The sequence below is a fragment of the Camelus dromedarius genome, chromosome 4, assembly GCF_036321535.1.
Source record: "Camelus dromedarius isolate mCamDro1 chromosome 4, mCamDro1.pat, whole genome shotgun sequence".
Lineage (NCBI taxonomy): Eukaryota > Metazoa > Chordata > Mammalia > Artiodactyla > Camelidae > Camelus > Camelus dromedarius.
In genome coordinates this window covers 37,275,811-37,290,846 of record NC_087439.1, presented here as the reverse complement: position 1 = coordinate 37,290,846, position 15,036 = coordinate 37,275,811, and the positions used below count along the sequence as shown (strand labels likewise).

Sequence of the window (15,036 nt, the reverse complement as noted above, 5' to 3'; positions counted from 1 at the left end):
CCTTAAGGGCAAACACTAGGACATACATATCCTTCTGTCTGCAGGGCTCCTAACACATGCCCTGTTAGGCCCTCAATTAAGGTTTGTTTGAGATTTCAAGTCTCCTCTTTCAAATTGTTTGGCAACAATCTACAGCAGTTCATCTTCTTCTTTCCAGGTTACAAATTAGTACATGTAAGTAAAGCTAGACCTATATGGTCCTCACTGAGTGTATGGGTGTCAAATGCCTAAGAAAAAATGGATTTGGAAAACAATGTGTAAGGATGATTCGATTAAATGAGCTTTACGGTCCCACCCAGCTCTGAAGTTCATGGTTCTGGGCATGTGGGTAGTTACTATTCTCCTCTACCATGTCTGTGTTCCTTCCAGCCTTGTTCTGCTGTCTCCTCCCTGGAAAATAGGCAAGTACATGCCTATACACACAGACACACAGGCACACACACACACACACTCCACTCAGAAAGGTCTGCTGACACTGAGACGCCATGTCCACCTCACAGGTGACATCAGTTGAAGATCCAGTCAAGTGTTTTAAATTCTAGTCTACGTTCTTTTTCTTACTTTTCATCAATTGTTTTTAAGGACTTGTTTTAAGTGCAGTTACAATGATTGCTTTGGAACTGATGAAACTCCCTTCTTTCCATTAACAAGGAGAATTCCCATGATTCCAGAACAAGTAGAGATAGTTTTAAGGAACAGATATTTAGACAAATAATTCCTTACTCTCTCTCTCTGACATCCTACACAGTGCCTTCCACACAGTCAGAAGCCCGTGAATGCTTGTTGAATGAATGAATAAATAAATGAATAAATAAAGTAATTCTCCTTCCACTCCTTAAAAAAGTAGATGTTATCCTGTGGGGCCAAAAAGTGGGTCTAAAATGATTTCCTCTCAAAAGGAACTCAGAAGTAGAAAGCAAAGCCCCTATCTTCCATGGATTTTATCTGTTAAAAAAAAGGATGAAAATTAGTTTATAAGTTACCTTTAGTAAATCAATCCTTTTTTTCCTCCTAAACTTATAATTATGAAAGGAAGTATAATAGCATTTTACTGCAGAGAGGTTTAGTCACTCCGGCAGCACTTCATTAACCACTTAATCAGTGTTCAAGCAGAACTGATGTCCTTGACATATATAATCAATCTTGATTCCTCCCACATTTGATTCTCATCCTTTCTGAAATATGCCTACAGACACTAAGGATGGGTGGCTTACTTTCACATTATGCTTTTGTTAGAGGCGACTCATATACACATATGATAATAATCAGAATATTGATACCTATGTTGGATCTCCTCACAGTCTATTTGGAAACAGTTGTTTTCTCTTCAGTGGATTTATGGAGATTAATGATGCCAGGACCCAATTCCATTACAGCTTAATGGGAAAATAGGATTGGGCCATTTTTTAGCTTAGTGTGACATACACTACCCTTCTGGCAATGGCATGTGTATTGTTATTGGTAGGCCAGAGCTACTTGTTTATGATACATGCTGAAGAACTTTTCCAAAGCCACATTCTAAAGGCAGCTGGGCATAGAAATGGGATAGCCCCCTGCAACTGAGCAGCATGGAATTAAGTTTGTCTAATATATTCTTTGCAAAAGTGTTGTAATGACCACTGGTGGGACTACAGAACTTCTGATTCTACCATTCCTTTTCTCTTGACACTTAATAATTTGGACTTTCTAAAACATTATTTATTCACAAAATTTAGCAATATGTAATTTCCATGTCCACTTACAGACCATTCATTCAACCATTCATACACTCCCTGTCAACATCAGGTAATTTTGCCTTTCTTGTGAGGGAGCTGCAGTATAGACTTTACAGGTAGAGAATGTGGAAGATGGACAGATGAAAACTCTTAATTCATAATTACACATATATCTGAGACAAAGATTTAGTTATCTCGTTGTCTAAAGAGTATTTTTCCTCCATAAAAGGTGACAGCATAGTATTTCAGGATTGTTAACTAAAATGTCTACTCCCATTATGTGCTGCAGAAACAAAAGTCAAAATGAGTTTTTGTGCTAATGATAGAAGAGAAGTCTTTGGGGTATGTGCAAATGAGTACTCTATAGGTCTTCAATCAAATTTATGGCTGGATCTACAGACCAAGAATCAGGAAGCCAGAATGATAATAACAACAACAACTCACATTTGCTGAGGTCTCCCCATGCCAACGTAGTGTGTGGTGTGCTTTGCATGAGTTATTTAATGGAATACTCTTAGCCTCCCTGTGAGGTCAGTATCACACATATTCCCAGTTAAAAGTAGAAAGGCAAGGCTCACAGAGATCAAGAAATGTGCCCAAAGCCACGCAGCTGGTCTGCGGCAGGTCTGCCTGATTCCAGAGCTCTTAACCAGCAGCCAGGTAGTCTACGCACCTATCTCAGGTGTCTGAGCTGAGGCCCAGAGGACTGAGGTCCAGCCTGTAAATTGCAGAGCTGGATATATTTAAACATGTATATTAGATAGAAGCTAAACTAAGGAACAATTATAGTAAAATAATTATCCTTTAGTGAAAAATTAATGGAACTCTGGGCTAGCTAGAAAGTAATTAGTAGATTACAATAGAAATGAAGGTAACATTCAACCCAGGCACAAAAAGGAGAGCAGGAGAGTTGGAGAGAAGGTTAATTATCAGAGTCCACATCGCATTGGCTGGAGGTGGATTTGATCTTGGATGACTATTACTAGTAACTACACAGACACAGGCTTCATTAGGAAAACAAATTTCCTGATCTAAATAAAATCTCCCTAAAACCATTCATTTGCTACCTTCCCACCCCCAACTCCCTTCTTTTTTGCTCTGATGTACAGTGAGCAAAGCAATTTTCTGACAACTAATTTGACTCCTCAAATATACGGCTGTAAGTAAGTTTATCAATTATTAAATGAAGTATAGCTTCCACTGATGCATTGACAATCTTTTTTTTTAACAGTGTCTTGAGTGATTTTGGTTACTGTAAATCAGTTCTTCTCAGCCTGAGCCACAGATACTAACTACTGTATATAAAATAGGCTGCAAGCTCCTACTCTATAGCACAGGGAACTCTATGCAATACCTTGTAATACCCTATAATGGAAAAGAATATGAAAATAAGTGTGTGTACATATATATATATATCTGAATCACTATGCTGTACAATAGAAATTAACACAACATTGTAAACCAACTATACTTCAATTAAAAAAATTGAGAAAAAGAAAAACCAAAAGAACTTTGACCAAAATGAAGCATTGTTCCCATTCACTAACACACGGGGAGGCTCATTCTACACTGCTCAAATCTCTAGAAGGCCTCTCTGCCTGTGTCTGCTACGCCCCTGCCAAAAGAGATAGCACTGGCCCTAAACACAGCCATTTGAAGGGAACCCGATAATGTCCCTTCAGAACTTTGAATAATGGACAGGAAGTAAAATAGAAGCGCAGAGCCTAGCTAATAGGAGAACAAAAGGGCTCATGGGCCTGACCAGACAGTCCGAGCTAAGTGACCCCAGCAACCGCAGGCCCAGCAGCAGCCGCCAGCATGTTTAATCACATCAAACATTCCTTGAACTTCTGCGACGTGCTCAGGACACTCTGCACTTAGATTAAAGAAATTAGACATGATTTCCACCTTCAAAAAACCCATGGGAGGACATGTTCATAACTGTTATATAATAGATGCCTTCCAGGCCAGCGACTTGAGGTAAAGTCAAGTAGCGAGCAGGTAGCCCTGGCTGGGCCCCGCCAGCGTTTCCACAGGAAATTCACCCACATCCCTTCTTCTGGCTCTGGGGGTTGGGGACTCAGGAGTAGATTACAACAGGCCTTTCTCCACGTGGCCACGTGGCCTGTGTGGTTTCACAGCTATCATGGTGGTTCTGTTCCTTTCATGTATCCAGGTGTGGGGACTCAGCTAGTGTCCTGGGCATCTGTCTGCTGCTGCCCGGCCTACCCAACAAGGATGCTCCCGGGAAGAGGCCATCCCCATAGCAAATGTCTCCACCTTTTTCCTCCAGATGGACCCAGAGCAGAAAACCACTATGGAGAAGCATTTTTTTTCTCACCAACATTGCATCTTTTATCAAGACACAAAGCAGCACTTAATTTTTATCCTTTGGGTTTTCTACAGAAATTTGATGGCAGAAATGTTCATTTCAGTGGCTCTTGATTCAGCTGCCATATTCCTGACATTCAGGCACTTGTCTGAAGAAAAACAAAGTGTCACCGTACACCTCTGGGCACCCAATGTCCCTCCCCTGTAGCCCTGAGTTTTATTACCAGCCCCCACTCCCTCTAGCTGTGGCAAGCTCCTTCTCTATCAGTACCATCCCTGAGTGGATTCACAAGCAGCCCTTGTTATTGGGGGGCCGTGGCAGCCTTAGACCACAGGTCTCCCACTGGCTCCACCAAGTCTATTTATGCTTCCCAGGAAACTCCTTTGTTTTGTGCAAATAAAGCCCTGGTGATGGACCCCGCCAATCAAATTCAGTTCTGTTTGAGGCTTGTCAGTTGTGACCTTTCACAGCTCAGACATGCACACTGGGACCCTCATGACACTAGTTAATTATTGTACACAAATATTCTATACCGTATCTTCTATTTTGCTGTTTCAGATAAAGGCATCTTCATTATCCAAAGTGAGACCCTCGAGAAATGCATTCAAGCAGGCAAATCTACACTGACCCTGGAGAACTGCAAACCACCAAACAAGTACATGCTATGGAAATGGGTTTCAAACCACCACCTCTTTAACATCGGCGGCAGCGGCTGCCTGGGCCTGAACATGTCTGATCCAGAGCAGCCTCTGAGCATATACGAGTGTGATTCCACTCACGTTTCCTTGAGGTGGCGCTGCAACAGGAAGACGATCACTGGCCCGCACCAGTATTCGGTCCAGGTGAAGCACAACACGCTTGTGGCCTCATGGAAATATCTTCATAAGTGGATCCCCTACATGTCAGGCGGTGGAGGCATTTGTGAATATCTGCACAAAGGTAAAAAAAGTAATTTCATCCAAAGTGCTCATGAAATAGTATATTCAGAAAGTTTGCCCATAAGTAAAGATTTGTAAAATAGATCATAGTGAAAGAAGTACAATGCACCTGGAACCTCAAGGGACTTCTACTAATACATTTCGGTTGCTCAGCCGTTTATCGTAAAAAGATTACTTGGAATGGACTTGCTAAGTTCTGCCAAAAAAGCAGAACATCTCAGAATTTAAAGGTGTTAGGCAAGAAAATGCTTAAATAACTTTGGGAATCGGTGGAAAGGAGGAGAAAGAACAAGAGGAGGAGGGAGAGAGAAAATGAAGGTAGAAGGAAAACGTAAGGACTCTCCAGGGTGAATGTAAGAGCCTCTCCTGCCACCATTTCCCTTATTGTAGAAACTCAGTCCCGTGTGTGGGAGCGTGCCTGCAGGCACTGCAGAGCCTCCTGAGGCCTGGCTGGCATCCAGGGGAGGGTCATGTCACAAGGCATCTAAAGGCAAACAACTGTCAGGGGTATTGGATGAGTGCCAGAGAGTGGGAAAGTGGGAAAGTTTTGGGGTGTGTGTTGGGGGAGAGGAGGAGGCTGTTTCCATAGTTTTGTCATTTGGGGCATTTTTAAACAGAAAAAAAGAAAAAAGAAAGAAAGAAAGCAACTTCTAGATTCTGAAACCTCAAACCTGTTTCTCGGGCTTTGTTTCATAGCTCTCTTCATTCATTCATCCACCCCTTCACTGTCCACCACACATTCATTGAGCACTGTTTCTCAGGCACAGTACCGGACATTTTATTTACAAAGGCCAGTGAGACAGATGTGGTCCCTGCCCTAATGGTACTCTAGAACTATGCCTTAATAAGAACTTATCTTTCTAAAGAACTCTAAGAAGCTGAGCAAGGAGCGTCTACGATCTAAAGCAAGACTTTCTCCTATGAGAAATGATTAAAGAGAGACAGAGCCAAGAGCAAGCCATTTTTAGGACTCACTGCAATGAAGCAAGAGCTGCAAACCAGCACCCTGAATAACCTACTGTTCCAAGGAGGAACTTGGCATTTTGTCTTAGGTTAACTTTTTAGCCATATACCCACACTCACAACGCGTTCAGGGGGAGACTGAGTAGAAGGCGGAGGATGGAGACAAGAGGATGTGTCCTGAAATACCAGTAGTTCCCAAACAGCTCCAGCCTCTAGCGCTGGTGATGTGGGGTGAGCTCGGGCTAGCCCCTGCCAATTGTGGGAGAGGGTGGAATCCCCATGGCCAGCCTTTTCGCTCCAGGACCTTCTGACTTAATTGAAGGTGGCCTTGATTCCCCTCACCATAGAAAGCTTCAGTTGAGTCATGAAAAGTTCTGTTGTTTCCTGCCAAAAATCAAGGATGACCAATTATTGAAATACTCTGAGGAAGCAGCCAGCAGGCGCCTCAGCAGGGCCATCTCTCTCCTAGACTGCTGTGGGGGCCTCCAGCCCAGCATCCGTGTTGCCCTCCCCCCGTGCATATTCTGTTTGCAGAACCTTGTACCTCGTGAGTCTTTAAAAATGGAAATCTGATTGTGAGACTTTCCCATTCAAAACCCACTAGTGACTTCCCACCGCCCTCAGAGTAAAGACTGAAGTCCATGATGTGGCAGAGCCAGCCCTCTGTGAGCTCACACTCCACCCACTCCCGGGCCTCCCCACTCTTCCCATTCACTCCTCACAGCTCCTGTCGCAGGTCCCTTGGACTTGCTGTTCCTCCTGCCAGTACAACTCTTTTCCAAAGACTTGAACCTTCACTTCCCCTGGTTCCTATTCAGAGAGGCTGTCACTGACCACCGTATCAAAAATCATGCCCCTCCACCACCCCCGCCACACACACCCACACACACACACACACACCACACAGTCATTCTGTTTTCCCCTATCTTGTTTTTCTTCATGGTACTTATCACTACCTGAAATTATATGTTTACTTGCATATTTGCTTTCTCTTTTTCTCTCCCCACTAGAACAGAAGCTCCATCTAAAAAGGAACTTTTACTCATTTGTTCACTATTACATCATATATCCAGTGTTAGACACATTAAATGCTCAACAGACATCTGTTGAATGAATAAATTAATAAATGCTCATGAAACTCAAGGTTCAGATGCTGATGGCTGATTTTTGGGGGACTGGAAGATATTTTTCTCTAACTATATTCACTATCTTATAATAACTTATAATGGAAAAGAATCTGAAACCATATACCTGAAACTAATACAATATTGTAAATATCAACTCTACTTAAATTAAAAATTAATAATAAATAAATTTGTTCTCTTCTCATCCATTTACAAATATGTATGCTAACTGTAGCAGTGCACCAAAGAAAATAAACAAGGAGATAAACATACAAATAACAAACATTTATCAGCGTTTCCCCTGAACACAGCACTCAGCCTTGCACTTTTCCATGCTCTAGACACAGAGGTCCTGAGCGTTCACTGTGACAAAGGGAAGACCTTGCCCATTGTAGGTTTTTGGTCAGTAAAAAATGCATTCACTCTATTACAGTTTTCAAAGATAAAGCTGACATAATGCTTATCTGACTTTGTCCTTTTCTTTCTCCTAGATTTGTATACGATCAAAGGTAACGCCCATGGGACACCATGCATGTTTCCCTTCCAGTATAACCGGCAGTGGCATCATGAGTGTACTCGGGAAGGGCGGGAAGACAACTCACTGTGGTGTGCCACAACGAGCCGGTATGAAAGAGATGAGAAGTGGGGATTTTGCCCAGATCCCAGTAAGTATAAAACCTAGTCTTCCCTATATGTCAGTAATGAACCGAGGATGATTAGAAAGTTATTTGTATCTACAGCAAAGCACCCAGATTGATATATTGAAGTCTGAATAAGCTCTCTGATTCCATTTACCCAGGTTTTGATTTTGTGTTTGTTTTTGCTTGAAAAGACAATTCTGATGTGTATTCCTTCTTTCCTTTAAGTTCAAAAGATGTTAATTAGCCATTCTTCATTAAGTTCAGTGCATAAGGATGCTTTAACTGGAATCAAATTATAATACTCTGTGATCTCATTAATCCCAGCTTCCAGGCAGGATACTTCAAAATAAACCTGAATGCATATAAAGCTCAGTTATTCCTCCAATCCACTTCCTCTTGCGAGCTGCCTTAACTTTTCCATGTCCTGACTGCTTGTCTTGCCCATTGTCAAGTCCAGGCATCCACTGGACTTTGATGATCTTTTTAAAAGCACAGTTGCCCTCATCATTTCTCAACAATGAGTTCTTATCTTGATTCCCTTTTCTTATTACTCAGTTTCTAGCTATAACCTCAAAATCTTTTTCTCTCCTTAACTTGATTTTCAAGGTCAATGATAGCTGAATGTTCTAAATTTTTTGTCAGTTACTATTATTTTATTATATTTTCATTTAGCTTAAAGGTTTCCAATGGTTCTTAAGTATTGGGGAATATTTATATATACCTTCTACTTTCTATATTCAATTTCCTTCACCTTGGTTCCTGCAAGGCAGAGAATATAGATTTTATAATCTCCTCATCTTCCATGCCTACCTTCTCTCCACATAGTTAACAAAATGCCATAAAGAAATTCGAAACAAAAAGAAAACAAGGAGATTAACTCCAAAGAATCTGATTTATAAGTTACCTGTAGAGTTTTTTTCTAATCTAGGAGCCAGTACAACTTAGTGACTAAGAAAGAGCATAGGCTTTGAAATCAGAAAGACCAAGGTTGGAGTCCTGCTTCCTCCCAACAATGAGATCCCGAGCCTCAGTTTCTTCACCGTAAGATGGAGCTGAAAATAGTACCTATTAGGGTTACTGAGAGGATCCAATTAGGTGATAGTACGTGGCCCTTGCCAGGATTACCATTATCATCATGACATCATCTTCAAGGCTAACTTATCTTTTCAGCGTGGGCTTCTGTATCAATGGTCCCTCCTCTTTATTGCCTGCTACCAGACAAGCTAGACATAGTGTTAGGACTTAGGACTCTCTCTCTGAAGAACTTGACCTCTAGATGGAATATAGGACAGATTTGCTCTATGCCTGAAAATGCAGACTATATTTGATACAATGCTCTAGAATTACCTGGGGATAGCTTAAAATGCATATCCTCACCCTGTCCCAGAGATGCAATAAGCATTTGCATTTTTGACAAGTGGCCCAGGTGATCCTGTGGCAGATAATTCATCAGACAATTCATAATATGCAGGTAATTCTATACAACATACATCTATATACAAGGCTGATATTAAGACATTTAGCAAACAACATGATATGGGCTATTGGTCAATCCAAGTGGAGATCTTAATGTGGGGGTTAGGAGTCCTGGAGGCCCACTGCTGGTATTAACCCCTTAGCTGCTATAATGTGATGGGACGTGGGAGCAGCAAGAGGCACTTGAGGAGCTTAGAACAGCAGCCCTTCACCAACAAGCATGGAAAAATTTCATTATTTACTAACTGTCAGATCATCAGCCTTCTCTTTCTGAATTTGAATGTCTGTATGTAGGTGTATGTGCATGTAATCCCTACACACCTTGGATTCTTGAGTCAGATGTCACATTTTTGACATCATCTTCTGTTTCCAATTTGATTTCCAATAGATGTCATTATTAAAAGTAAATAAGCCAATACTAATAAAATTAACATATGTTTCACATGGCCCTCATACTGAGGGGTGTTTTTTAAGCTACAATATTCTCTTTGAGATTCTTCAAAGAGCACTGTCACCATCCTCTGTCACTTTTGGCCAATTATCGTTTCCCAGGTGGAAGCTTGGGCTTAGTGGTACCCAGGGCTTTTCCCTCCCCAGACTATCTATTTGTTCAGCTTCCTAGAGTTCAGAAGCTTCCTCCGCTTGACAACCTACCAGATTTCCACTCTCCTGACCTTTACCACAACCAGCAGAGAGCATGTTTATCTGTACAGTGCTAAATTACAGTTCCAGTTTTCTTCCTTTCTTGTCTTTTGGTTCCTGGTGGCCAACATAACTCAAAATGATGTACCAGAGACTGGAATCTGTGTAAGCTGATAGCTCTTTCCATGAGGTCAACAAGTGGGCAGGACAAGAGGAGTGGATTAAAGCAGAGATTCCTACATCTGTATCTCACCTTTCTTACATAGAAATTTTTTAGTATCACAATGTAGAGTGATGCCTTTTTTAAAAACACCAACGTTGATTGTAAGTGGGCAAAATTTAAATTTAGTGCTGATAAACACATACAAAAACACACTAGCAAAGAGGGATGTGATAAAACATCCATCAGTATAGATCTTCGGGAATAAGGATGATGTCTAGGAATCACTCTGAGTTTGTTTACAGGCAATTCGGGGTCATGCTGGGTTGTCCTGGTTGTGTATCTTACACAGCTTGAGAATCACACTCAGTTAGTCTGAGATATGTTTAGGATACCAACCTCTGGAACAATCTGATTTGCCCCGAAACCTCATTCAGCTGATACAATTTGTATCAGTGACTTGAATGATACAACCGAGCAGATTCGTACCAAAACAGATGAAAGACTGCCAACCTTGGCCTGGTCAGCAATATTACTGCATCTCTCTTGTCATACTGCTCTCTCACTCCCTATAGGGGCCATGCAAACCTCTCTTCTCTCCCCTGACTTCTAACCCTGCCCTACATCTCCTTCCCTACTCTCAAGAGATGGCCTCAATTCCTTCTCCACAAAGAAAACAGGGCAAGTTTAAAAACTTCCTGCTCCCAAACCTATAAGCCTGACTTGGGTCTGCACCCATCTTTTCCTCTCCATCCTGTACAGTGTGGCCCTCCTCCAACCCTGGGCACATCCCCCCACCTGGACTCTGGAGCCTCCCCTCCGCCCTTCTCCAACCTGTATCCCAGTGGTTCTCAAAGTGTGGTCCCTGTTTCATCAGCATCAGCATTCCCTGCAAACTTGCTAGAAATGCACACCCCAGACACCAATACGAGACATTCTAGCAGTGCAGCCCCTGCAATCGTGTTTTAACCAGCCTTCCAGGTGATTCCAATACGGATGTATGGTGGATTCACCTCAGCAGTTAAACCTGCTCGAGTCTTAACATCTTAAAAATAATACAACTCCTTCATCCCCACTTCTGGCTCCTGAAAACATCTGTCTCTCTCATTCTCTGCCATAGACAGATTTCTCAAAAGAATTGTCTATGCCTCTTCACTTTGCTTACATTCCTCAGAGCACTGTCTCTTCTTGACTTCTGTGATGATGTATGTCTGACCTCCCTTTCCACAAACCAGTCATTCATTCCTTTCCACAAATATGTGCTGAACTCTTACTAGGCAGCAAGTGCTCTGCTGGCCACGGGGATTATAACCACAAAAGTGAAAGATGAATGTCATGGTGCCTTCCCTAAGGAAGCTCACATTCAAGTACAACACCCAAATTAATTTACAATTACCATTTTTGATAGGTGCTACTTTAAAAAAGCAAAAACAGTGTTATAAGGAGAAATCAAATTTAAATTTAGCAAGGAAGTCAAGGAATCAGGAAAGGTTTTTCTGAGGAAACTGTAGCTTGAGAAATGAGTAGGAGTTATCAAGATGGAAGTGGGGGATGAGACATCCTACCTGAAGTGCATGGCTCAGCAGTGACGGAGGAACAAGGGGAAGGGAGAGCTGGGGAGTGGTCAGCACTGGTATAGGCAATAAAGCGAGCATATTGTTTGAGTAGAACTAAAGAGTAATATAAAACCAACTAAAGGTCAGTCTGCTTTTAATTTACCAAGCACATGCACTGACAATTCCAAATAACGTCCATCCATGATAAATGACTCCCACCCATCCAGGTCAACTGCCCCCCCACTCCCCACCCCCACCTCACCCTGTCACTCCTGCCTCGTGCCACTGGCCAAATGTCTGAGGGCTTTGACCAGTGAAAGACAAGCAGGCAAGAGCACAGCGAGTAGGGGAGAAAGGAGCAAGACACTCTGGGAAGGTAGGCAGAGGCCAACTCATGGTAAGATAATTCAGGGTGTCCTAGAGGATTTACCTAATTCTAACAATAAATGAAAGCCATCAAAAGGTCTTAAGCAGGGGAGCAATAATAATTTAAACATTTTTTAAGGCTTAATCTGGCTTCTTTATGGCAAATGTCCTCCATGGGAGAGAGAGGGAAATCCTGGAGGCCAGGATAAGGATCCAGCAATAGCCTAGGCCAGGGATAGTGATGACTTGGGTCAGGTGGCAGCAGCGGGGCTGGAGAGACATGGACAGATGTGCTGATGATCTAATTTGGAGATAGACTGAACAGCACATGGTGCAGGAACTCAGCTGAGCTGGACAGAGAGAGCTGAGCTGTCAGATGTCTGAGTAGCCAATTAAAGTAACAAACCAAAATGAAAGAGTTGAACCCTTAATCACTTACTGTGATGGTATAAGCAAGAGCCTAAAAAAGGAGGAAGCACTGACACCCCCGTTTCGTTTTTCCTGTGGCGTAGTGTACCAGTCGAGGGTCTGGGGGTGAGCACAGACTGTTGAGCGAACCCTGAGTGCTCTTTGGTTTTATGGACTGTAGGGTAGAACATAGGGTGAGAGGGAAGAGACAGGAGTGGAAAAACACTGGGTACTGAGTCAGAGGGGAAAAGTGCCTTCAAGGTTCCCCTCCCCCGCCTCCAACCCCATCGAGAGCCACCAGGGGAGGACCAAGGCCTCAGGTAAAGAGACCTAGGGATGAAGGTGCCAGGGCTAGGAAGGTCGATATGTAAAGAGCTTGATGGACCAGAGCTGCCTGAGTCCTCACCTGCAGCTTCCTTCAGAGACTGCAGTGCATAGACTATGCACCAAGTCAGCTGTGGGGAGGGCGGATACTCCCCTGAAGCCTGCCTTGCAGCCTTTGTCATTGCCTCTGGTCAGGCCTAGAAAATCACTAGAGATTTTAAACCAGGAGCTGGACTCCTCACTGTAAGGACGGACTTAGAAGATAAGGGAGAAAGTGAGGTGTTAATTAAGCCCCCAGATTTTTGATATGCACAAATAAGTTAGTGGAGATACAGATTTGGAAGAGAAAATCAAGCTCTCAGATGGGGACACGCGATGTGTGAGTGAGTCATGCAGAGATGTGGACCAGGCAGTTGGATGTAAAGGTCTATATATTTGAGAGTTATAGGAAAGGGATTTATGGGACTGGGTTGGATAGTCCAGAGCATGGGTGGAACAGAAAGGAAGGGGACTCAGGGCCCAGTCTTAAGCCCTCATATTTAGTTTGAATAGAGAGGAATGAACCAACCAAGGAGACTGAAAAGGGGCAGCCATAAATGGGGAAGGGTAGCCAAGCATGTGAAGTCAAGAAAAGAGCTCAACAGCAAGGACACAGAGCTCAGTTTGCCAGATGCTGCTCCAGGGCCTGATCTGACAGATCTGAAACTGTTTGCTGGATCTGGCCACATGGAGGTCACTGATGGCCTTGACAAGATAGATTCTAGTTGCCAGACTGAGTGGGTTAAAGAGTAAATGGACTGCCATAAAAATGAATAAAATAATGCTATTCGCAGCAACATGGATGGACCTGGAGATCATCATTCTAAGTGAAGTAAGCCAGAAAGGGAAAGAAAAATACCATATGATATCATTCATGTAGAATCATGTAAAAAAGAAAAAAAAAAAAAAAAGGACAGTATGAACTCATGTACAAAATAGAAACAGACTCTCAGACTTAGTAGACAATCTAATGGTTACCAGGGAAAGGGGGTGGGAGGGGATAAATTTTGGAGTTTGATATTTACAAATGAAAGCCACTATATATAAAAGTAGATTAAAAAAATAAACGTTTATTTTGTATAGCACAGGGAACTATGCTCAATATCTTGTAATAACATTTAATGAAAAAAATATGAAAACAAATATATGTATGTATATGCATGACTGGGACATTGTGCTGTATACCAGAAATTGACACGTTGTAATTGACTATACTTCAATTAAAAGAAAGAAAGAAAGAAAAAAAGAAAGAAAGAAAGAAAGAAAGAAAGAAAGAAAGAAAGAAAGAAAGAGAGAGAGAGAGAGAAAGAAAGAAAGAAAGAAAGAAAGAAAGAAAGAAAGAAAGAAAGAAAGAAAGAAAGAAAGAAAGAAAGAAAAGGGATAAATGGAAAAATAGAAGAGGAAGGAAGGAACACTTCCCAATTCATCTTGTGAGGCCAGCATTACTGTGGTACTGAAACCAAAGACATCACAAGAAAAGAAAACTACAGACCAAATCTCTTATGAATATAGATGCAAAAATCCTCAACAGAACACCAGCAAGCAGAATCCAATAGCATGTACAGAACTGTAACCACAACCAGCTGGAACCTAGCCCAGGAATGCAAGAGGGGCTTAAAATCTGAGAATCAGCTAATGCAATACCCATATCAATAGGATAAAAGAGAAAAACCACATGATTATCTCAATAGATGCAGAAAAAAATTTTTGACAAAACTTAACATCCCTTCATGAAAAACAAACAAACAAAGTAGGATCAGAAGGGAATTTCCTCCACCTGATAAAGGGCATACTTAATGGTGAGAGACTGGATGCTTTCCCCCTAAAATCAGGAATAAGATAGAATGTCCACTCTCACCACTTCTGTCCAACACTGTGCTAGAGGATCTAGGCAGGGCAAGTAGGCAAGAAAATTAAGTAAAAGTCATCCAGATGAGAAAAGGGGAAGTAAAACTATCTCTAGTTGCAGGTGATATGATCTTACATATATAAAATTCTAAGGAATCCACTAAAAAACTACTACAACAAATAGACTCATTCATAGGATATGAGATCAATACATGTGAATATATGAAAACATAAGCCTACATGAAAACCTGTACACAGATGCTTACAGAATTTTTCTTTTTTAAGAATTCAACCATTTCTTCAAGTGGGAGGAAAGAGTACACCTGGGACAATGACAAGGCTGTATCCTTAGGGAACAAATAAGCCATGTTAACAGAGAAGGAGAAATGGCTGCATCTCAGCCATATTCTATAACAAAATCAGTGTTGACATGAATATACTTCAGTTCATTAGAAGAGAGGTGTATTTTGAAAGGGAAAAATCACCTATTTATAGCATCATGCA

General features: G+C 41.9%; 1 protein-coding gene and 1 long non-coding RNA gene across 4 annotated transcripts in view; one reads left to right on the top strand and one right to left on the bottom strand.

Annotated features, from left to right (window-relative positions):
* Positions 1 to 15,036, bottom strand: part of LOC116153024 (uncharacterized) — a 344,527-nt gene that overhangs the window by 220,450 nt on the left and 109,041 nt on the right. For both annotated transcript variants that reach the window (XR_010380594.1, XR_004136693.2), the window contains exon 4: positions 4,827 to 4,976. This is a non-coding gene — a long non-coding RNA (uncharacterized LOC116153024). The remainder of the gene's footprint in view (positions 1 to 4,826; positions 4,977 to 15,036) is intronic.
* PLA2R1 (phospholipase A2 receptor 1) overlaps positions 1 to 15,036 on the top strand; it is a 104,364-nt gene that overhangs the window by 11,435 nt on the left and 77,893 nt on the right. For both annotated transcript variants that reach the window (XM_031451522.2, XM_031451521.2), the window contains exons 2-3: positions 4,606 to 4,986; positions 7,564 to 7,737. In XM_031451522.2, coding sequence (XP_031307382.1) covers positions 4,606 to 4,986; positions 7,564 to 7,737 — 555 coding nt within the window. The remainder of the gene's footprint in view (positions 1 to 4,605; positions 4,987 to 7,563; positions 7,738 to 15,036) is intronic.